The sequence below is a fragment of the Pinus tabuliformis genome, chromosome 3_2 (assembly GCF_031772625.1).
Source record: "Pinus tabuliformis cultivar Carrire ecotype Pingquan chromosome 3_2, CPIR1, whole genome shotgun sequence".
In the NCBI taxonomy this organism is placed as follows: Eukaryota; Viridiplantae; Streptophyta; class Pinopsida; order Pinales; family Pinaceae; genus Pinus; species Pinus tabuliformis.
This window is the reverse complement of record NC_142302.1, coordinates 1,096,635,807-1,096,660,833: the sequence shown is the minus strand read 5'-3', so window position 1 is coordinate 1,096,660,833 and position 25,027 is coordinate 1,096,635,807. Positions and strand designations below refer to the sequence as shown.

The window sequence follows — 25,027 nt, the reverse complement described above, 5'->3', positions numbered from 1 at the left end:
TTAAAAATTGAAAAAATCTAAAAATCTAAAAACTTTTAAGATTCTAAAATTCTAAAACTTAAAAAAGAAAAAATCTAATATATTTAAAAAAGCCATAAAAATTAAAAAAATTCATATTATTTAAAAAAAAAACCAAAAATCCTTGACTTTTCCAAAAGATTAAGAAAATCTCAAAATATTTTGTAACTGAGAATAAACAAAATTAAGGGGTTTTTTTTTTTTTTGTTCGCTTAAAGTTTAGAATTTTTAATGTGCCTATGGCCCATTAATTTTTTTGACTTTTTTAACCCTTTGATTAAATTAATTTCCTAAGGAATAATTAAAGAATTTTAACCCAAAGTTCTTTAGTGTCATTTGGTCATAAAATGCATTTTTTATGATAGTCGAAGTGCGATAAACATTTCTAATCATATTTGGCTGTTGAAGAAAATTTATTAAATCTAGATTTGGGCAGTCAGTGATAATCGTTTTAAATCTGGAATATCTTGCGTGATGCAATGTTGGGCATTTATATGGATTATTGTCACTTTTCGTCACCTATTGAAAATCATTCTGGATAGCTTGTTTTATTTAGGGTTAATTCAAATATCGAAGGCACTAGTCTATAATTGTTTCTATCTCGTGGTCGTGTCTTGTTTACATTGGCGTTTAATCTATCAATCTGATTTAATCATTTAGATTCATCAAGTTGTCCATCATTAAAATCTCCTAGAGTCTGTTTTTCACAGGCTATCCTCATCCATTTACCTTAGGGACTACCTCCCTTGACTTGCCTAGGAGAGAGTCTAAACGGAGTTAGTAAGGATTAAGAGTGACATCCCTTACTTTGAGCGTTGTCGCGGTACCTAGACACTTTGCGCAACAACATTTTTGGCGCTGCTGTCGGGGATAGAGTTTTTCTGTCTTTGGTCCTCTCGACATTCATCTTTTCAATCATCTCATCTTTTCCGCCATTCATTAGCCTATCAAACGGCCAACATTTCATGGCGTCATTTGATTTTTTCATCACCCTATCTTTCGTCATCTTGTTAATCGTTTCATCTGCACCTTTAGCACCTAGACATCTCGGTTCGTTTCTTGTTTGGGTGGCGACTCCATTTATTTTCATTTATTTTATCTCAGACAAGAAACCCTCCCTTATATCTGGTTGTTGGTTGCCTTTTGGATCCTAGAGTTAGATTCATGTTCAAGTGGCGACTCCACTTCTTTCATTTATTACAAGAATTTCTACTGGAAGCTCGCTTGTGGATCTCTTGATTTTCTTGAGCAGACATCTCTCTCTATCATCCATTTGGTCCCTCATTATTTATCATGGATTATTCGTTTACCTCGTGTCATTTTATTGATGTTCTCCATGATATTCCGAAAGTGGCCATTCATAAATTGTCTTTGTTCTTGGGTGGTGATTCAGTCGCTGTTAGAAAGCATCTATTTTCTTGTATAATGCTCATATATTGTAGTTCTCCCCAGTATGATCATGAAGATGTCAAAATGCGTCTATTTGCCTTTCCTTTAGAGGGTGATGCTTTGAATTGGTTTAATAATTGTCCTGAAGATTCTTTCGCTTCTTTACAAGACATCGTCAATGCTTTTAAAGATAGATATGGTGCCCCTGAAATTATGCAACAGAATGAAAGTGATTTTGTGAAGGATTCAATTGTCGATGAAAGATTTCAAGACAATTCTCCATATCAGAATGTGCCATCCACCTGTACCGTTGCAGATCAAATCCATGATAGTGGAAAAGCGGGAACAAGTTATCAAATCAATGTCGATAATGAAAGGGAAAATCATAAGCAAATTATAGAAGAACTAATGCAGCTGGTAAAAAAATATGGAGCTTAATCGAGAAAAATTTGTAACTGATTACATCAAGGATATGAGAGCTTTATACACCCACCTGGACAAGCGAGATAAGGAGATGGAAACCATGAAAGCTAATTATGATTGGGAAATTAATTCTATGCAAAACAAGTTATTAACTATGGATGAAGAAATGACCATCATGACATTCGATTATAATAATCAGTTGGCTACCATGCAAGTAAATCATAAGAAAGAGATAAACCATATGCAAAATTGTTTCATGGGCATGAAAGCAAAGAATGACAAAGCCATAAAAGATATGGAAGCTAGTCAGATATGTCTTCAGAATAAGTTATTGAGCATGGAGGAAGACTATGCCAAGGAAGTTAGTGCTATGAAGGTTGAACACTCTATCCAGATGGATGCCGTAACAATACAGATATAGAAATTTCAACAGCGGCCAGAGGATGAAAGAAACAAGGAGACGTCGACAGATCAGAAGCCTCCTTATCTGCTGTAACAAGCTCCATTTTATTATGAAGAGGTCATTTGTTCCATCGAAAAGTGGTTAATTGAAGGTGACCTAGATAAAATTGAAAACGATAAAAATCAGATGCAAAATGAAGAAAGACATATCACACATATCTTACATACTTCATCTGAGAGTTTTGAAGCAGAATCAGTGATACAGCCTGCCGCAAAGAAAAAACGCAAGAGAAAGAGAATGAGAAAGTGATTTGATGCATCAGATGGCCGTAAGCAGCTTGATTTTCAGATAGGAAAAAGTCTTACTATATGCAGGATTGGACATGGCACATCCGAGAAACAGCCGACAGATTTGCCTAAAAGTAGGCAAATGTTCAGTATGCACTATATTGAACACATCTGATGCCATGGGACATCTTTGTATTGTATTGCTAACCTTATGCCTTGTTATTTCAGTGTTTCATTTTGTAGTTAGATTTGTTTTTTCATGTTGTTAGACTAGTTAATAAATGAATAGCTTATATCTTTCTTGTGCTTAACATTATATGATGATTTTTGGATGGACGCTACTTATGTTTTGTTCTGTGTTGCTTGCATGCAGATTATGGATTCTCACATTCCTCCAGTGCAACAATGTGTCCCTAAGTAGAGTCAGATGTTGATCATTACGTGTCAACGACCCATAGCAGTACACCCCCTTTTTTTCGCAAAAGGGATAGCGCTTGATTGACGTGTTCTTGCCATCCAGCTATTATTGTCAGCCTGAGCATCATCTTATAATGTAAACCCAGTCTGCATGTGTATAATGTAAATAATCTCAATAGATCCGTGTCCTGTATGTAATCACATAGGTAAACCTAGTTTTTTGGTAACGATCTACATTCCGGGAAGTTTTTTGTCTCACCGATCCATTCTCGGATGGTCGGCAGAGTTTTCCTTCAACCTACCCCAAAGCCGGAATGGATTTTGTCACTGGAATCTTAGGGGAGTCCTAGTGTTCTAGATCGAGTTTATGTAAAAGTGATTTGGGAATATTCCTAACTATTTGGTTAGGTTATTTTATTACAAATTGCTTGCTCTGCTAGATTATATTTGTGTCGCAGAACTAGGTAGTCTGTGAGGGTCTTTTTCAAATGGGTTTTTCCCCCTTCAAATGTAAAAAATGTAAAAGTCATGATGTAAAGTGTCTTGAGGGTTTAAAAAATAATTTATCCCCACATAAGTCCTAGGTCTTAGGTAAATTTAAGTTTTCCAGAGGTAAAATTCGTGGATCCTTAAAAAAATTAAATCATAATAGGTCCAGGGACTAAGGTTAATTGATTATTTTGCTAAATTTTATGCCTTGGTTCCCTAGGGTTAATTCAAAGTCAAAATTTTGAGGAAATAAATGCAAAATTTTAATTTTTGAATTTATTAAAATGCATTTAATTGAAAAACTCGAAATTTTCTCAATATTTAAAATTTTAACGGATGAGATTAATTTTTTTTTTGATTCTCATCAACGGTCGAGATCATTTTGACAAGGATCACTCGAACTAGCCGTTGGAGGATTTATTTTTAAATAGGAGGTCATTTGTCAGTTAGTATCATCCGATCTTTTGATCGTGTACTAAGCGAAAAGCTTTCTCTTGTAATCTTTTAATGAGCAATAAAGAAAGACATTGGGGTTAATTTCTGCTATTGTTACTCTTCATGGAAACACTGTAAGATATATTATTTTCACGCATATATTTCTTTTTGGCCATTGATATATCTTTCTGAAGAGCGATTTGAGTACTGGTATCTTGCTCAGTCACTGGGGTTTGAATGATAATTTAAGTTTTAAATATAATAGTATGTATCTCTATTAGATCTGAATTTTATTATTGTTTTCTTGCTCTATGTTGACGGTTGAATTGAGTTTTGCAGGAAAATCCTTGATTATTAGATCATCGGGCGTTCGGGGAAGTTCTCAGCTGAACCAGCCAACTCCCGATTCGTGTTTTCTAAAGAGCCCAGTTTGAATTTGATCATGGGCTTATCATAAGATATTATTTTTATGGGTGATGCATGAAGGGTTTCAAGCTTAGTACCTTCTCTAAAATTCAAAAAAATTTAAATTTTCAGTGCTAAATCGTTAGATCTGGCTATTGAGAGCCTCAGATCATCAGATCTGGGAGCAGAGTCGGACTCACACTCCCTAGATCTGATAGATCTGCCATTTATGTACATAGATTTGTAAAATTTTAGTTTTCTGACATGGGTGTTTTTTGGGTCATTGTATATATCGTTTGGGTGTTTTTTGTTGTATTACAGCTACATATCTGAAGCTAAAAGTTGTGCAGAGTCCAGATCGAGGCCCTAAAGGGTAAGATCTGGATCTCTGGAGGTCCATCAACATCATTTTTTTCAGGGAATTAATTTAGTTTTCAGAACTGGAAATTCAGTGAGGGTTTTAGGGTCAAATCTGAAGCAGATGGATTTGATATTTTAATTAAATTTGGAAAATTTTTAAGGGTTTCATTGTTAAAGCAGAAGAATTCAACATTTTAAGTGAGATTCCTGAGTTTTGGGCTATCATTTTTGCAGATTTATTTTCTGCCTGTTTCAGGGTTTGTTGTGCAGATTAATTTTTTTTTTTAAAGAATAAAAAACCAAAACCCTCTCAGCCATAGCCAATCCTTCATTGACTTTTGCTACATACTATCCACAACAAATATTCGTTGCTAAACTCTTTGCAGTTCCCTCTTCCTGGCCCGTGTGAGTCTTCATCTGGCCCCTTACGTGGCCATCCATCCGCTGTCTGCTCCCTCAATCTGCGTGATCCTATTTTCCTCTCTGCGTATTGCCTCACTCATGCGTCCCTATCCTTATTTATCTTTGACTTGCGTTGGTTCACCTTGTTGCTTGCGTCCTTCTCCCTCCACGCAGCCATCCCTTCATGCTGCCTCACACCCGCATCCTCACGCAATCCCTCTCTCAGTCTCATCGCTACAACTCCCTACTATTCAACGGATCCTCCATACAAAGATGCAGATCAACAAATCCACTGTCCGTCCACCCTCTTTGTGTCCCTCAACCCGCGTCCATTGTTCTGCTCTAGTCGCAGCTCCAGCTCTGCCCTCTCCAATCCGCACATTCATCGCTGCCCTCTTTGTGCCTATCTAACCCCTTCCACACATCTCTCCTTGTTGCATCTGCATTCTCTTCCTAGCCCTCGCGTCTTCCTTTGCTGCCGTTGTCCAAGCCTTCCGTAAACCTGTAGCTGCAAAATAAATGAATGCATTCGACTTCTTTTCCTTTATTATGCATGCTTTAGGTTAGGTCTTAGTTTCATTAGTTATTTTCATTTTATGTATAGGCTTGTATATACATTAAAAGTCAAGGGTTAAGATTGAAATGTGTTTTGATTTTTTTTGAAATTCGATTTTGAATTTTTCTTTTATTTGACTTTTATTTTTATTTTGATTTTATTTCATTTTGATTTTGATTAAAAAAATATAGAAGCTCTCAAAAAATCTGATAAATTAGAAAATTGAAAAAATCTAAAAATCTAAAAATTAAAAATTAAAAAATCTAACAACTTTTAAGATTCTAAAACTCTAAAACTTAAAAAAGAAAAAATCTAATATATTTAAAAAATTCATAAAAATTAAAAAATTCTAAAAATTTAAAAAATTCATAACATTAAAAAAAAAAAACCAAAAATCCTAAACATTTCTAAAAGATTAAGAAAAACTCAAAATATTTTGTGACTAAGAATAAACAAAATTAAGGGGTTTTTTTCACTTAAACTTTAGAATTTTTAATGTGGCCTATGGCCCATTAAAAATTTTTGATTCTTTTTTTAACCCTTTGATTAAATTAATTTCCTAAGGAATAATTAAAGAATTTTAACCCAAAGTTCCTTAGTGTCATTTGGTCATAAAATGCATTTTTTATGATAATTGAAGTGCGATAAACATTTTTAACCATATTTGGTTGTTGAAGAAAATTTATTAAATCTAGATTTGGGCAGTCAGCAATAATCGTCTTAAATCTGGAATATCTTGCTTGATGCAATGTTGGGCATTTATATGGATTATTGTCACTTTTCGTCACATATTGAAAATCATTTTGGATAGCATGTTTTATTGAGGGTTAATTCAAATATCGAAGGCACTGGTCTATAATTGTTTCTATCTCGTGGTCGTGTTTTGTTTACGTTGGCGTTTAATCTATCAATCTGATTTAATCATTTAGATTCATCAAGTTGTCCATCATTAAAATCTCCTAGAGTCTGTTTTTCACAGGCTATCTTCATCCATTTACCTTAGGGACTACACATCTTGACTTGCCTAGGAGAGAGTCTAAACGGAGTGAGTAAGGATTAAGAGTGACAACCCTTACTCTAAGCGTTGTCGCTGTACCTAGACACTTTGTGCGACTACAGGCTCAAAAGGAGGTAATAGGGCACCAGATTGAGGAGGAGTATGAGACTTTAGTATGCCAGAATGGGCAAGGTCCACCGTAGTTACAACAAGGAGATCAGTGCGATTAGTTCTAGATTGTTGCAATAGGACCATCACCTTTGCTATGGGGCCCACAGTATCATAGTAGCAGTTTCAGTGTCAACAAATGTAGCTAGTCATTCAGATGACAACTGCAAGTCTAGTTGCAGTCAGTGCATGTGACAGTTGCAGAGCTAGATGTAGTGACACAGGCAGTGTGAATTGCAGTTGCAGTTCTAGCCAACAAATTTCCAGCGTAGAGCTATGCAGTCCAGTTTCCAGTGCAAGAGGACTGTGCGAGTTGCCAGGAGGGAGCAAAGAGATTTCCCATAGGGAGATCGAGACTCAGAGGGAGAGTAGCTTAAGAGGGAGCAACCCTAAGGAAGCTAGCGCTTCAGGGTATGGGGAGATCAAACTCATTATTGCAGTAGTTGCAGCAACAGTGTGGAAGTATCAACAAAGCAATAACATCAGTATGAGTAGATTAGATTTTGCCATGTTTGCAGCTATACCTCCAAGAGAGAGGTGGGGCGCTCTGGAGCTATAGTCCCAGAGTTGCGGAGATGGGCAGGATCCTTGAGGTGTCCTCCTCATGGATCATTACCTTGCTACAGGGGCCCACAATATTTAGTAGCAGGATGGATCAATGTTAGTGATGCAGTTAGATTCTCGAGTGATAGTTGTAGACTAGTAGCAGTTAGGTGCTGAGGAACACAATGTAGTGTTGGCAGCAGTGCATAGTGGCACATTGCAGAGTCAGCAACAATGTAGATTCTTCAGTAGACAATGCAGTAGCTAATAGCAATTAGGACTCAGGAGACAGATACAACAAAAATTTGATTCAATATTTAGGATGCTTTTGAGTTGCAATTGTAGCAACAACATATAAGAGAGAGCTGCAATTAAGATGCAAAGTTGGGAGCAATATAGTAGTGTCAGCAGCAACATAGATGCAGCATCAAAGTTGTGCAGTGGTTAGTGGGTAGTGGCAGGGAGTCATAGTGGCCAGACATCAACAGTGTGACAGAGGGGTGATACAGAGACAGGGTGTTGTAGCAGGCAGTGGTGCAACACTAGAGCACCTTCCTTGCTAAGAGGGGGTGTTAGTTTTTGTAGCATCAGAGGTGTTATAGTCTCGAAACTTTGTGGAGAGGCTAAAACACATGAGGTCTCCATAACCCAAAAATCGTTTCTTGAAATTCCACCTAGAAGTGTCTCAATTAGATTATTAGCCTATTTTTTAACACTTCCTAAGTCTAAACTTAGGAAGTTTGGTTAATTAATCAAAATTAATTGAGATAAGGTGTGAATCATCTAGAAACTCACACAAATCGACTTCGTTATGATCTAGGCCCTTGATTAAGTTTGAATTTTGGCCGTTGGAGGTCTGGCAGGAGATTATAAGAAGTTGATGGGTAGATGGAGGACACACTAGTAGTGCGAATTCCTTGGCAAATCGACCTATCTAGCTGCAGAGGTCGAGCAGGGAAGAAGAGTTCGAGCCGGAAGGGCCGCAGGTGTCAGAGGGGCAAGGACATTGAAGCTGGAGGAAGATTTGCCAAATATGGTGAGTACTTTGCAGAGAGGTCGAAATTCCTATAGGAAGGTGTGCAGAGGAAACACAGAAGCTTTAGAGCGTAATTCGATTTGCAGAAGGAAGAAGACGTTTTCAGTTCCAGAGGCCAGGCAAAGGTTCCAAAGGGCTGAAGAAGCGTTTTCCCAGTCAGTAGCAGGTAGGATGGCTTGATTTTCAGTTGTTCCGGGCAGCGCGAGTGCGGGCAACTCGAGTGCAAGTGCAGACAGCGTGAGTGCAGGCAGCCCAAGTGTTGGGGTTGCTTGTAGAGGAAGGGAAATTCCCTTAGATAATTTCGGCCAGATTTTCTTGCCGTGGATTGCCAGTTTTCGACATCCAGATTGTACTCAAATAAACCAGAAGAATACAGATAAAATTTCTAACGGTTAGACTTAGAAATTTCAACAAGGTTTAAGGCACATGAGATCTCCAAGACCCAGAAATCATTTTGAGAAATTCCACCAAGATGAGGAGTTATTAAAATAATTAATATTTTTAATGGGTTCCTAAGTCTAAAAACGTTGATTTTTAGTAGCATCAGATGTGCTCTAGCAATAAAAATTGGTGGAGAGGCTAAGGCCCATAGGATCTCCAAGACCTAGAATTGATTTGGGGAAATTCCACCCAGTTGTAGAGATATTAAAATAATTAATATTTTTAATGGGGTTCCTAAGTCTAAAATTGGGAAATTAAAATATTAATGGGTTTTTATATAAAACTGAATGAGAATGTTCTAAATAACATGGATCAAGCCAAATATAATTTTAGCCATTGATTAGGGACTTAATCTTGGTCGTTGAAGACTCAACAGGAAAACTATAAGAGGAGGCTTAAGGGTCAATTGGAGATACACCAAATTGATCAGTTAGTTCGATTTTCTGGAGCGGGGTTTGCTGAGAGAATCGAGCTAGTGATCTTTTGCAGCGAGGGGTAGTTCGACACGAGGCCGAGAATACATAGTAGAGATGGAGAGATAGTGCCAAAGAGACAGTGCAGAGCCTGGAGAGGTTGATGCAGAGGCAGTTGGGTGTTACGCAGAGGCAGCTGGAAGCTATGCAGAGGCTGAAGAGGCAAGCGTGGGTGACGTAGCGGGTTTGAGAGCTGACGCAAAGGCTTTAGTAGCTGCGCAGAGGTTAGCAGAGCTGACGCAGGGACAAGAGGCAGCGTCGAAAGAATTTTCGTGGAGCAGAATGAGTGCTGGTGAGTCGGGAAGGGTGACGCAATCCCTACAGAGTGATGCAGAGCAGTGGAAGCTGCCATAGTTGCTTTCGGATCGTTCATCTGGTGATTGAGTAGCTGAAATATCTGTCTCAGAGGAGAGGTACTATTGCCGAGGGAATTCTCTGTTGGGTGAGCCATTTCTGGCACCCTAGATGTATTCAAAAACTGCATAATAATAAAACCCTCATATCTGCTGCACCGGTTTTCCTGCATTGGATTTTTCCAGGGACGATTGTCCAAAAATAACGGTGTCCCTTTGGTGTTTGTTTCAGTTATTTTAGTTGCTGATCTGTATATGAGTTAAGACTGCATGTGTGTTTATTTCAGTATTTATATTTATAAAAAACTTGTTAATGGAATAAACAAGTAGGAGAAATTAAACCAGATAATGCAGTAGAGATTTTTGACGTGTCAGACTTAGAAATTTCAACATAAACTTAGGAAAATAAAATATTAATGGGTATTAATAATGATAAGCGTGAGAAGCTTCTAAGAGACGAGGATCAAGTCTGTTTTAATCTTAGCCATTGATTAGGGACTTAATCTCAACCGTTGTTTCGTCAACAGGAAAAGTATAAGAGTAGACTTGAGGATCATTTGGAGACACCGACAGATACTCAGTATCTCAAGGAAAATCGATTCTCCAGTAGAGGAGATGATTTCAGAGGGAGAGTTGTAGGATGGAGGAAGAGGGGGGCATCAATAGCAGGTAGTGATTAAGGAGGAGGTGACGCAGGGATAGTGGAAGACAACGCAGAGAGAGAGAGACGCAGTGCTTACGCAAGCTGATGCAGAGGGACGCAGAGCCACTCAGAGCCATGCTGGGTCTATCAGAGTGACGCAGGGGTGACACAGAAGTGGGAGCAGGGTCTCCAAAGTGTTAGAAGGTCTCAGAGGGAAAGTCTCAGGTGTTTTCTTTTAGTTTCTCTGTAAAATGATTCCCTGTAAAAGCAATTGTTGCTGAAGATTAATAAAGCCCTCATCCGCTGCACTGGTTTTCCCACATTGAATTTTTCCGGGGACAATTATCCAAAAAGAACTGTGTTGATGTGATTGGTTCTTGTGCATGTATTTTTTCTCTCGGTAATTGTGTGATAACTGCAGTAGAATTTATTTTAATGTTTGCTGAAGGGATTTCGTAAATAACTTATTGTGAATAATAAGTAGGTGAAATAAATCAGTGGCTACAGTAGTAGAATTTCAATTTAGAAATTTTCACATACCCTTGATAAGTTCCTTAGAGAGCAAGTTGTTCCTTGTTTCACTGAATTGAGCCTTCTTCTTAGTTTAAGTGCCCTCCTTGAGCCCTTTGTAGGCTGCTCCTAAGGACGCTATTCCTTGTCTAGTATAAGTGAGCCTTGTCCTTAGCCTTGAGTATTTTGGGTAAGCCTATTTAATTGTCACCTTTGAACCGTAGACCAAAAATATCCTTTAGGTGACCCGAATTGGGAAGTCTTTTGTGTGGTGAAATTCTCCTAAAGAGCATAAGGTGGATCACTGAGGTGACAGGGGTATCCACTTCATTTGTTGTGTCTTGATCTAGCGTTCACCTTGTGAGGCATCTCACAAGACTTGCTAGATTTTGAGGCAACAGGGCATATGTGCATCTCTAAGCTTTGTGTATGATACACTATTCCTTCAAAGGAAGGTTTGAGCATTTGTCCATTAAAGAGTGTCTTTACCTAGCTTATATATTCATCACCTTGAACTTTATAACATAGAATATCCTCTTATGTGAATACTAGGAAGTCTCCCTTGTAGTGCAATTCCACTAAAAGGTAGGAGGAAGATTTCTAAGGTAAAAATGGCAATCTACCTCATTGTTGCAACAAAGCCCGACCTTTGTCTTGTGAGTCCTCTCATAAGGCCTGCTAGATTTTGAGGCAATGGAGCCCACAGCTCAAAACGACCACGTTAAGGAAACAATTGTGAACATATGGACCCATTTAACCAATTCGTTGAGTCACTAGGGTATTTTAATGGTTAGTGGACTTAATCAAAGGTTTGTTGGACCATTGGGGACACAAAATGCCTCAAGGGATTGACTTACTCTTGTGGGAATTCATTATTCATTTTCATTGTACATGTGGCTTTGTCCACTTATGTCAGATTATTTAATTTTCTTTTGGTTAAGTTAGATCTAGTCCTTTTAGACTAGGTCCAAGAAGTTCCATAAAGTTAATATTATTTTAATTGTAAAGGAAAATCCTTTCCTCATCTATGTAAAGGAAGGATTTCATCATTGTAATTGTGGTTGGCGAGTGTGAGTATTTCTCTCCTTGGAGACTTAATAAACCTTTTGTTGGTTTATTAGTGTTGTGGGTTGTTCTTCTATGACTTTTTTTCTTAGCTTTTGCTTATAAGTTGTGCTTTTAAGATATTAATTTTACAGGTATAATTTGGTTATCACTTATCACAATACTGCTCTCTTGATCTATTTGAGGACAAACAATCTCTTGGAACGGGAGGTCTAGGCTCGAGGGTCTTCATCTCACTCCTAGTTTCCATTAGAAAGAGAAATTATGTGTTGGACAAGCCCTCTAGGGGAATCTTCAACCTTAGTATTGGATACTAGCGGCACTGTTGGTATAGTGGTTGAAGCATCTTGAATGAGTAAGCCCTCCCAGTGAAGTCAAAACCCTTGTAGGTTAGTTAAATTGGTTGGAATGGGATAGTTTCACCCCTAACGCCTCACCTATCTAGTCCTGAAGGAACAACTGACAAAGAGAGGGTTGTGATTGCAACTCTGCTTATCGCCCTTGAACATTGGCACTGGTATTCATATTCTTCCATCACCTCTATATCTCATTTATGTTAAAAAACCATTTCAGCCACTGGGGTTGCCTGTGATATCTATTATCACCTGGCTCCATATTGTTTAAGCCCAAGTGAGCTGTAAGGGAGTGCCCCTTGAAGCCGGAGGAGAGATAGCCTGAAGATGTAAGGTAGGTCACTGAAGTGACAGTGTGTGATCTCCCAGTTTCCAGTCAGATTGTGCAGCGTGGTTTGGAGCTTTCATCATTGAACACAACTCACGGAGGTTTTAATCAGCTTAACAAAGTAAATATTACTGCATACTAGTAAAATGATGATAGCCGTTGATGTGCAGGTTGTAGATGGCAATTCAACTCATGACCACAATCATGGTTGTGTTTCCTATTGAATTAGCTCAGTATTAACTCAGCACAAACTTCAGCTTATCATTGCAAATGGAAATGCTATGAACTAGAAATTTAACAGGACTAAAGCAAGTCATCATTACAAATTTATAAGACAATCAACTAGAAAGATATGCAAATGTAAATCTATTCAACTGAATATGCAGTCCCATACCTCCTTGAGTGGTCTGTGCCTTTTGGAGATGTGGGTTGAAAATATCAACAGGCTACAGGAACAACAATTCACACAGAGGAAGCTGAGTACTTTTTATATTGCAGAGTGAAAACTAAAACACTAAGTGGAACCCCTACATAGTGAATATAAATGTCTATATATAGAGTTCGAGTGACAGCATATTCAAACTTCTGAGAGCAATTAAAAGCAAACAGAATCCTATGATTTTGGGGACTTTACACATCACAACCGAGCCATCTAATGTTGTGCTGAATAAAGTTACGACGCATCGAACTCAAACTGGAGTTAAGGCATCTTCTAGATAGATGACATAAAATAGGAACTGTCAAGATGCCATTAATTTGTAGATGCACCACTCTTTAATCTTCATGTGGAATCTTTGGTCACATCAGAGTTGATCCTTGTGCTGTAATAATTGTAGTGGTTGACTTGCTTGGTTGATATCATCATTTAAATCATAATCTCTGTGTTGCAAGGATTAATAATAACAGTATACTATGTACCATGTACGTAAGGTAATCTCCTTATGTTATACTTCAAACTTATCATATAAACAAAAATATCCTTAAAATTCAGTCTTAACATACCTAATGACATTTAAGTCTAGGGATTGGAGATTATGGTAGGGAAAAATGGTCAAAGTAAGGTTAGGTGTTGCAAAATGTAGCAAGTAAAAATGCAAAAAATGGTGTCAATTTGAGAGCCTGTAAACCCCCGCCTAATTTTTGCCAAGTCCGAGCTTTACACTCTGATAATTTTTATTTACACAGGCTTAGATCAGTATCATTAGGTTGTTAATGTGCATTTTTATATTTGTTCCTTACATGTTCTATATCTATGTGGCCATTTATACGTTCTTTTCATGTCTTATGATATATCCTTGCGACATGCTTGCAAAGTAACATATTCCATAGAGATATCATTTGTCCATTTTGATCAAGTTCTGTCATCCCAGATCTGAAAATATCTACCTTCCACTTACGTTCAGATTGTTTTAATTTGGAAAAGAGAAGAATCTTCTCAAGAGGTCATGTTGAAGTTAATAATCCTTGACATCCTGTGAGTCATGCATAATTTTTGCTCTAACTGTTTACAAGCCCAAGTGCAAGACAGGAGTGCACTGTAATTATAGACAATTAGCATGTGCTCTTTTCTACTTTCTGATGTCCAAGTTCATTACCGAATGATTTCATGAGATACTATATGTTATAAATAAAATTCAGGATTTTTTTTTAATAATTTTTATCTTCAGTAGTTCTCTGTTATGCTGCTCTTGTCCTTTTGTAGCTGTTGTTTGTTTATTGATAAGGATGCTCTAGATTTGTTGTTTCTGCTGCACTTCTGTTTCTAGTGTTTGTATTCTCAAAATGATGTCCAAAACAACCCAATTGCTAGTTACCTTATCGCATTAAAGAAAATCTTGGACCGTGCAGTAGGGTTTGACTGTCATTATAATAACCTTTTTCATCTTCCTTTACTGAATCCTACATGTTACATGAATCAGGTTTTCTAAGTCTTGATTGTGGAGGGAATGAATCTTACACAGACCGTTCTGGACTTCAGTGGGTTTCTGATAACAATTTCACTTCTGGAGGATCTGTAGCAAGTATATCAGTTGTAGGTGAAGCTCGGAAGCAATATCAAACATTAAGATACTTCTCCGCAGATAATAAAAAATATTGTTACACATTGAATGTGAAGGCAAGGACAAGGTACCTTGTAAGAGCGACATTCTTGTATGGCAATTTTGATAATAGTACCGTCTATCCAAAATTTGATATCTCTCTTGGTGCAACCCTTTGGTCGACAATTGTGATATCCAGCAGTGATATGCTAGAAGTAGAAGAATTGATCTTATTGGCACAGTCTAGTTCAATTAGTGTGTGTCTCTCCAATGCTTCAACTGGTCTGCCATTTATTTCTACTCTTGAACTTCGACAATTCAATGGCTCCGTTTACTACACAGAATTTGAGGCAGAGACATTTCTTAAAGTTTCTGCAAGGATAAACTTTGGCGCTTCCAATAATGACTCAGTCAGGTAGCACCCCAGTGACTATTTATTGGAATATGCCATTTAAATAAGTTAAGGATCACTTAAATTGTTCTCTACAAGACAATACAAAAATATCATGGTATCAGAGGCAATAAAGACTAATTTGTCATTTCCAAAACTGATTTGATAATGTTTGTTATAGGTGGATGCTCAACTGTTGTCGAAAATGAGATTCATAAAGTTATTTAATGTCAAACAGCTAGAACAACATTACTGATTTTTTTATAAGAACTATATGTCTGAATGTGTGACATGATTGTGAAAATTTCATCTATTGCAATAACTGGAAATTATTCTCCTAACTGTAAATTTAATCATGCAGTTCATTTTCTACGGCAAACAATGAATAAATCACTACAACAATTTTCACCATAAAAATATTGTGGAAAATACAATACTAGAAACTGAGAAATGCTAGCACACACACACGAATTTAGACAGTTATTTTTGGACAATTGTCCCCGGAAAAACCCAATGTGGGAAAACTGGTGCAACAGATGAGGGTTTTATTATTAATCTTCAACAACAATTATGAGTACAATAATTTAGATGCTTCACTGGCAATCTAATCTGAGGAAAATACTGGCAAAATTATTGAGAGAATTTTCTCTCACCCCACAGCGAATTTCTGCGCCCGAAATTGCCTCTCCAGCCACATACTGAACCTTTTGTGTCAACCTCTGCGTAGTACCTGCGCAGAATGTAATATCCCCAATTTTGATTTTTTATTTGAGGAGATTAACGAAGTTTATTGGGGAGGTGCTAGGCATAGCACAATTTTGTAGTTCGAGTTTTGGAGATGATTTCGGCTTGAGGAGCTTGGGTGAAAAGGCAAGATGGCAACTCATTGGTAGGTGGGGGCCACAAGAGAGAGAAAAAGGGAATGCGCACTTGTGGAGCAAGAAAGAGAAAAAGAAAGGGGGTGAACTAGTGGAAAGTGGGGGCCACCAAGGGAGAGAGAGGCCAACAATTATAAATAGAACAAGGAGGCTCTCATTTGGGACATCTTTGATCATTTGACAATTTAACATTAGTTCTCTTGAGCTGCTTAGCCAAGACAATCGTGCTGTTCAACACAAGGAATTCCCGCGAATTCCCAAGCGGGAATTCCACCTCTACCTTCGGTGAACTTTGAGTGTCACCCTAAGAGAGTATTTCAGAACTTAGTGGGGAGAGATTTGCTGGAGTTCGTGGGACACATCAGCTCTTGCTTCAGCCAGTTCGAACTTCCAGGAGGACGCAGGGGCAGAAGTTGTACCACTGAGTTGAGGGAGTTTCAAGGGGAATTTTGGCCAGCGAATTTAGGAGAAATTTCATTGAGGTTGGACCAACATTTGTGGAGAATTTCAGGGCTGGAAGTTACTGCTCTTGAGAGAGCCAAACTCACCATTTTAGGGTCTGCATGGAAGTGTTACTAGGAAGAATTTGTGGGGTTGGATTCATCTTATTTGTGCTGGGTTTTGGAAGGAACTTCACTCACATCTTCCTCAGGAAATTTTTAGGGCAATCCTACAACTAATTGAGAAGGAATTTGTGACATATTTAGGAGTTTGAATTGAGGGGGATGCAAAAACTGTCAAGGAGGGCATAACACCAAATTTGGGTAATTCCGGGAGGTCAAAATTAGCCCAAATCATTTATGGGTTTTGCTAGACTAGCCTCAAGGAATCTGCTCCTAATTTTGCAGAATTTTTGGAGGAGTTTTGGTGCTCCAAACAACAGAATTACTTGTCAGCAAGTTGGGAGAAGTGAGCTTAAATTTTGGGTCCCGGGTGATCGGTAAAATTTGCCTAAACCCTTCTTGGGTTTTTTTGGGTTTGTGGTGGAGAGCCCAAGATTAATTCGGCAGAATTTTCTGAGCATTTTTGGAGGCTCAAACATGGGTTTCTTCTAGCTAGTAGTTGTAGAAATTCCAGTGCCAGTGCAGTACATTGAGGAAAAGCCTTTCCTTTGCATCCGGACAACATTTATTTTCACTTGGGATTGTCTAGCTTGCTTTGGCAAGCCCAAGTGCACACACTCCATGCATTGTGTACACCTCTATATAATATAATGGCTCGTTTTTGGCGTTGTTCTGGTGCAATTTATGGGTTTTTAATTGATGTCTAAATATTTCTGTGTTGCATGTGCATTTTGCTTTCTTTATCGCTGCTGCTCACCAACCACTACGCAACTCTGATGCTGCATTCGTTCTGCTGTTGACATTGCCATACTGTTGCCAACTCTGCATCTGCACTACAACTCCCTCTAATCTGTTGCTGCTGCAACTGCAACTGCAACTGCAACTGAGAAGCATCCAAAATACTGAATCAACTATGTTCAGTAATACATCTGTCACCCAAGTGCTGACTGCTACTAACCTCTGCATTGTCCACTAAAGAATCTGTGTTGCTGCCAACTTTGCACTGAGCCACCTGCTTTGTTGTCAAGACTGTGCACTGCGCTCCTGAGAATCTGACTGCCACTAGTCTGCAACTGTCACTCCAGAATTTTACTCCATCACTAACACTGATCCATTCTGCAATTGAATACTATGGGCCCCCGTAGCAAGATACTGATCCATGAGGAGGACACCTCAAGGATCGTTCCCAATCTCTGCAATTCTGGACTACAACTCCATGTTGCCCCACCTCACTCTTAGAGGTATGGCTGCCATTATAACGAAGTCTTCCTCTAGCCTGGAGGACAACTTGTTTATCTCGGCTATTGCTGCTGCCTAGTCCTACTTCTCCTGCTTGTCCTTCTTTCTAAGAGGACACTATGTGCTGTAGTGACCAAGCTCACCACATTTGAAGCACTTTGCCTTTAACAGGTCCTTGACCCGAGCCACCTACTCTGCTGTCAACACTACACTGTGCTCCTTAGAATTTGATTGCCACTAGTCTGCAACTGTCACTTTGAAATCTGACTACATCACTGATACTGATCCATCCTGCTGCTGAATACTGTGGGCCCCCGTAGCAAGGTACTAATCCATGAGGAGGACACTTGAAGGATCCTACCCAATCCCTATAGTTCTTGACTACAACTCCATGTCATCCCCCCTCATTCCTGGAGGTATGGATGCCATCATAGCGAAGTCTTCCTCCAGCCTGGAGGACACCTTGTCTATCTCGGCTGATGTTGCTGCCTGGTTCGGCTTCTCTTGCTTGTACTTCTTTCTGAGAGGACACTGCGTGTTGTAGTGACCAAGCTCACCACATTTGACGCACTTGACCTTTGATAGGTCCTTCTTCTTCTTCTTCTACTCCCCTTGCCCCTGACTGGGACCCTTTGATGCAAGGGCCACATTTTCCTCCTCTCACTCTTCACGACCTTTCTGCTGCTACTGCTGATGGTGCTCTTTACTAGAGCTCGCCTCAACTCCTCCTACTGCAAATCGGGCCACATCTTGTCCCAATCAGGCAAAGTGTCTCTGCCCAATATACTTTGGACAAACACTTGCCAGTCCTCTGAGACACTATTTAGAGCCAATCATACAAGATTTGTAGGTTGGGGCGCCTCCCCAACGACTGCTAGATGATCTCTGACCTGCTGAATCCGATTGAGGAAGGGATCTATGTCTTCATCCTTTTACATCCTGATGGTTCTCAACTTCTCTTGGAAAAACATCTTCCGGTGCTCGGAAGAACTCTGATATAGCATAGAGAGAGCTACCTACATTTCCCTGACAGTATTCTTGCCATAAATATGTGAGACTATATTGTAAAAATTTCTCATTTCCCACCCCAGTTTTCAGTTTCACCTTATTTCTCCAAAATAGTTAAATGCCCTTTCCCATATCCATACATTCAACAACTGAAAAATAAATTTTGCTGAAAACACAAATTCTGGAAATTTTACAGAATGCTGGAAAATGCAGAAATAAAAAATCAGCAGGTACAAACAGCCGTTTAACACATTTAAACACAGTAATTTTTGGTCAAGGTGACCCTAGAAAAACCCTCTATAACTCTTGGGGAAAACCAGTTCGAGAGCTCCTTTTTATTTCTGAAAAATGCTTTTTACAGTGAGAAATATTCAACAAAAATCAGCGAGTAAACTTTTACAACTTATCTCGTTTTCTGTGCCTCACAGCCAACTGGAAAAACTTTGCAAACAGCGAAATCTGAACAGCAATAAATGTTGTACGTCCTCCTCGATTTCTGTGCCAATTTTCAGCCTTAAATTCTGCTGTACGACCTGCCTAGAAAATCGTGCAAGCTGCCAACAATTCTGCTGTACTATTTCCTCGATTTTTGTGCCGAAAACTGCTATACGGCCTCCTTAAAATCAGCTGTATGGCCTCCTTGAAAATCGTGCCAGCAAACTCAGATTTCTTCTTCTCGATTTCTGTGCAAACTGTTGTACGACCTCCTTGAAAATCGTGCCCAAAAATCTGCCTTTCACTGTATGCTAACTCAACTATACGGACTTGCTGGAATGCTGCCTTGGAATGTGTGCCAAGCTGCTGCCTCCTTCTCCTCCCTGTCCAGAAATCTCCCTTGCTCTCTTGCTCTCCTTCTCCCAATCTGCTCATGAAAGAATGAATGACCTTTTCCTCATTTTCCTCCTTTAATCTAACTCTAAGTGACTTTTGGGTGATCCTTAAATCCAATGGCTGAAATAGATTGAGATCTAGGGCTGAGATTAAATGCTCATTTAAATCTCACTTTCTATTTTTTAATTCACCCCACTTTAATAAAGACCCACTTAGTCATTTATTTCCAAAGTCACTTTTCCTTTCTAATTTTACATTGACTTTATTAAAGTCACTTTAAAATTAGACTTTAGTAACTTTATCACTTAAAGTCACTTTTAAATTAGATTTGACTTTATAAAAATTATAAAGTCACTTTAGGAGAAAAATTAAATTCTTTTGGACACTTTTCCCTAGGCCAAAGATCAAAGCCTTAGGGAACCACCTGTCCTTCGGTACCAAATTTCAACACTCCCTCTTACCGAGGAAGGTATTCCTCACCACACCCATCTTGTCTCTGAAGTAGTCATGTTTGCCCCGTGGTAAGGCTTTGGTAAGAATATCTGCAACCTGCTTATCAGTGGGAATATACTCAAGCTTCACAACGCCCTTCTGAACACAGTCTCTGATGAAATGATATTTGATCCTGATATGCTTTGACCTGTCATGAAATACTGGATTCTCCGTGAGTTTAATGCAACTCTGATTATCATAGTAAATCACTGAAGGTCTCAACGGTTGACCAAATAAGCCAAACAACATCTTGCGAAGCCAGATGGCCTCACAACTAGCTAGACTGGTTGCCATATACTTTGCTTCCGCTGAACTCAATGCTACTGACTGCTGCTTCCAGCTGAACCATGACACTACTACTGAACCCAACCCAAAATAGCACCTTGAAGTGCTCTTCCTATCAGAAGCACAACCTGCCCAATTAGAATCAGTATAACCTGCCAATCTCACTCCATCCCCCTGCCTGTAGTCCAGACCATAATCCACTGCCCCTTGCAAGTACCGCAAAATGTGTTTTGCAGCCACCCAGTGAACCTTCCTAGGCTCACACATAAACTGACTCATCGTGTTGACTGCAAAACAAATATCTGGTCTAGTGTTGACCAAATACATCAAGGAACTAATCAGCGGCCTGTATAATGTGGGATCCACCAACTCGGAATCCGAAGCATGAAGCTTCTTCCAGTTGGTGATCATCGGTGTCGACATGGGTTTACAATCCTCCATGTGGAATCTGCCAAGGATGTCCACAATATACTTACCCTGCCCCAGGAAGAAATGCCCCTCCTTCTGCCACACCTCCAAACCCAAAAAGTAATGCATCAAGCCGATGTCCTTAATCTCAAAATCCGCCGCAAGATCTCTCTTGCTGTGCTTTATGAGTCTCTTTGCACCTCATCCACATACAACACCAGAATGAGAGGCTCCTCACCAATCACAATAAAGTAAAGGTTCGGATCTGCCTCACTCTTTGTGAAACCCGTCCCCTGCAAGTATGTATCTATCCTGGAGTACCAAGCTCTGGGAGCTTGCTTCAGGCCATAAAGGGCCTCTTCAGTCTGCACACATGGGACTCCTTCCCATGCACCTCAAAGCCCTGTGGCTGCTCAATGTACACCTCCTCCTCTATGAAGCCATTGAGAAATGCAGTCTTCACATCCATCTGGTGGATCTTCCAACCCATCTCTGCTGTTATCGATATAATGGAGCGGATCGAAGTATATCGAGCCACAGGAGCGAAGGTCTCCTCATAATCAACTCCCTCTACCTGGGAGAACCCTCTAGCCACAAACCTTGCTTTGAATTTCTCAATGCTGCCATCTGCAGCATGCTTTACCTTGTAAAGCCATCTAGAAGTAACCACGGATTTGCCCTCAGGCCTCGGCACCACCTCCCAAACATCATTCTTCATGATAGAAGAATACCGCTGCTGCATGGCCTCTCTCTAGACCTGCTGGCTAGCTGCCTCCTCATAGCTAGAAGGCTCAGAGTCAAGGATGCTGGTAGCCATTGCCATATAGCTACAAAACCTCTCAGGTGGTCTACTCTCTCTGACCGGCCTCTTAGGCTCAGCGACAGATGTGGCATCTCTCAAAGTGTCCTGAAGCCACTTGGGCTTCCTCTTCCCTGAGTGCACTTCTCCCATAGGAGAATGAAACTCCTCCTCCCCATCATCATCAGGAGCCTGAACTCCTGACTGTCTGTCTGCTATCCTCCTGCCTGCACCTAAACCTGTAGAAGCTGAGGTATCGTGTGAACTGTCCATTAGTGGACTCCCTAGTGAACTGCTCTGCATGCTGCCCAGAGCACCACCCCTCTGGCTCGGCGAGCCACTGCTCATTGACGGACCTAACATCCTCATAGATGTATCTCCTGATCCCTGACCACTGGATCACTGCGACTAACTCAACTGCTGCTGAGGGTCTGGTTGATCCAGATATTCTAACTCCCGTGACCTCCTAAAGGCCCTGTCCTCCTCGAACTTCACATCCCGCCTGACAACAACTTTCCTCTGTGCAGGAATGTAAATCCGAAAGGCCTTTGAGGTCTCACTGTAGCCCACAAAGATACCCTTCTCTGCGGTGGGCTCTAGTTTGGTCCTCTTCTCCTTGGATATGTAGGAGTATGTAATGCATCCAAAGATACGAAGATGACCAATATCAGGCTTCTTCCCAGAAAAAGCCTCCTCCGAAGTCATGTGCCCCAAGGCACGATGCGGACTCCTGTTCTGCAAATAAACAACGGTGTTGCAGGCCTCTGCCCAAAAGAACAATGGCAACCCCTGATCATGTAACATGGCTTTGGCAGCCCCTACGATGGATCTGTTCTTCCTCTCCGCAACCCCGTTCTGCTGGGGGTTGTAAGGAACAGTGAACTCCCTCCTAATCCCTGCCTCCGCACAATAGTTAACAAACTCTCCAAGGGTGTACTCTCCCCCATTGTCCGACCTTAGGGACTTGATCTTCCGACCTGTCTATGTCTCCACAAGAGCTCTAAACTCCTGAAACCGCTTGAAGACCTCACTCTTGGTCTTCAAGAAATAAATCCAGGTCCTCCTGGAGTGATCATCAATGAATAAAACATAGTACTCATATCCACTCAAGGAAACATGAGACATCCGACCGCTCACATCGGAATGAATCAAATCAAGTATCCCAGTCGCTCTGCTGTCACTGCTGGGAAAGGGGATTTGGCAAACTTGCCCATCGCACATCCTCTGCAAGTATCAAAGTGATCAGTACTGAAATCTGGCACACCTGTAGTGATCTCCCGCAAGGTCCTCAAGGCTCCATGATACATATGTCCCATCCTGCGGTGCCAAATCTCACACAGCTCAGAACTGCTAGCTCTGCTGTCGGTACTACTGTTCAATGCCAAAAGGGACTGGTATGCAAACTTGTACACCTTTGCATGGCGTACACGTATCATTCTAGCTGAATCAGTTGGAGTGCCCCTGGGATACATCAACACCTGTCCTCCCCTGAACAGTTGTCAGTGCCTCATATCCTCTGTCCTCCAAAGCTGAGACGGGTATGAGGTTCTTCCTCATCCCTGGCACATAAAGAACATCTGACACCTTCAAGGGAGGTTTGGACTCCCTCTGAAATGTCAGTGTCCCCACCTCGACTGTTCTAACAACTCTGTCATCACCGAGTACTACCTCTATATCAGTGCCACTCTCTGAAAGCTCTGAGAAGTATTCACGGACTCCTGTCATGTGACGTGAAGCCCCACTATCCACATACCAGATACCCGAAGATGCTCCGCTAATCGAGGGAAAAGCATGCTCCCTCTGAACTTGTGTGGCAGGTGATCCTGCACTAGAGGACTCATACGGAGTGAACCCAAACTCCCGGTCAAAACGAACTGCAAAGTCCTCAACCTTTGCTGAAGCTGCCATGCTTTGGTTCTTCCCCTTCTTCTTCTTCTCCGGACACACAATTGCATAGTGTCCCATCTTTTGACAATTCCAACACTTCACCTTGGAATAGTCCTTCTGTGTGTTGCCCTGTTTACCTTTACCTTTGCTTTTGCCCCCACCATTGCTTGTGGAAGCCTACTTCTTCCCTTTGCCTTTCTTGCCTCCTGCCGACAATGCTACATCCTCATCCTGCTCAACTGGCTTCGCTGTGCCAAGCTGGCCTTTCCTGATCTCTGTCTGAATGCAATCATCCCAAAATTTCTCCCATGTGGGAAGGGTCTCACGTGCACAAACCCCATCAACAAAGTTCATCCATGAACTGGGGAGGCCATTCACTGTAATCCGCACCAACTCAGTGGGTGGAATGTCCTCTCCAACTGCTGCCAACTCATTTCTCACATTAGTAATCTTTGTGAGATATCCAGCTGCACTATCATTACCCATCTTAATGGTCTTCAGCTTCTCCTTCAGGACCATTTTCTGGTTCTCATTGGTACTCTGATAGAGATTGGACAATGTTGTCCACATCTCATGGGCATTTCTCTTTCCTTTCACATGAGGAATGCAATGGTCTTTGACTCCGTCTAGAATCATTCTCTTACCCTTGTTGTTCTTTTTATTATACTCAGCCAACTGAGTGGCATCAGTAGGCACAACAACAGGGTTCTATGTGGTATGCACCATGATGTCCCAGACTTCTGCCTCCTCAAAGATACTCTGCACAGTGCATTTTCTCATTCCAAACGCTGTAATTGCTATGCCCATCCAACCTATCCTCCACTCTCAATTCCAATGACATCTTACTGTCCTAAAACTTAAAAATAGCACTGTTGTAGTAAAGATAAAACTGCTGTTTGCGAAAAATCAGCTTGCTGGAATTTTTTGAGTGAAAAATCAGCAGGTTGTAATTATCTTCCTTGCTGTCCCAAACTGCACTTCAACACTCAAGCTTTGATACCATGTAAAAATTTCTCATTTCCCACCCCGGTTTTCAGTTTCACCTTATTTCTCCAAAATAGTTAAATGCCCTTTCCCATATCCATACATTCAACAACTGAAAAATAAATTTTGCTGAAAACACAAATTCTGGAAATTTTACAGAATGTTGGAAAATGCAGAAATAAAAAATCAGCAGGTACAAACAGCCATTTAACACATTTAAACACAGTAATTTTTGGTCAAGGTGACCCTGGAAAACCCCCCTACAACTCTTGGGGAAAACTAGTTCGAGAGCTCCTTATTTCTGAAAAATGCTTTTTACAGTGAGAAATATTCAGCGAAAATCAGCAAGTAAACTTTTACAACTTATCTCGTTTTTCGTGCCTCACAGCCAACTGTAAAACTTTGCAAACAGCAAAATCTGAATAGCAATAAATGCTGTACGTCCTCCTCGATTTCTGTGCCAATTTTCAGCCTTAAATTCTGCTGTATGGCCTGCCTAGAAAATCGTGCAAGCTGCCATAAATTTTGTTGTACGATTTCCTCGATTTCTGTGCTGAAAACAGTTGTACGGCCTCCTTGAAAATCGTGCCAGCAAACTCAGATTTCTACTCGATTTCTGTGCAAACTGCTATACGGCCTCCTTGAAAATCGTGCCCAAAAATCTACCTTTCACTGTATGGTAACTCAGCTGTACGGACTTGCTGGAATGCTGCCTTGGAATGTGTGCCA

At 40.3% G+C, this 25,027-nt stretch overlaps 1 protein-coding gene across 4 annotated transcripts in view; it reads left to right on the top strand.

Moving 5' to 3' along the window:
• Window positions 1-25,027, top strand: part of LOC149184493 (Leucine-rich repeat protein kinase family protein) — a 161,226-nt gene that overhangs the window by 21,473 nt on the left and 114,726 nt on the right. For 3 of the 4 annotated variants that reach the window (XR_016257266.1, XM_089417525.1, XM_089417526.1), the window contains exon 2: window positions 14,414-14,948. Coding sequence is in view for 3 of the 4 variants with exons in the window: in XM_089417525.1 (XP_089273651.1) it covers window positions 14,414-14,948 (535 nt within the window). In the remaining variant the exon portion in view is untranslated. The remainder of the gene's footprint in view (window positions 1-14,413; window positions 14,949-25,027) is intronic. The other variant, XM_089417527.1, reaches the window with a different exon arrangement.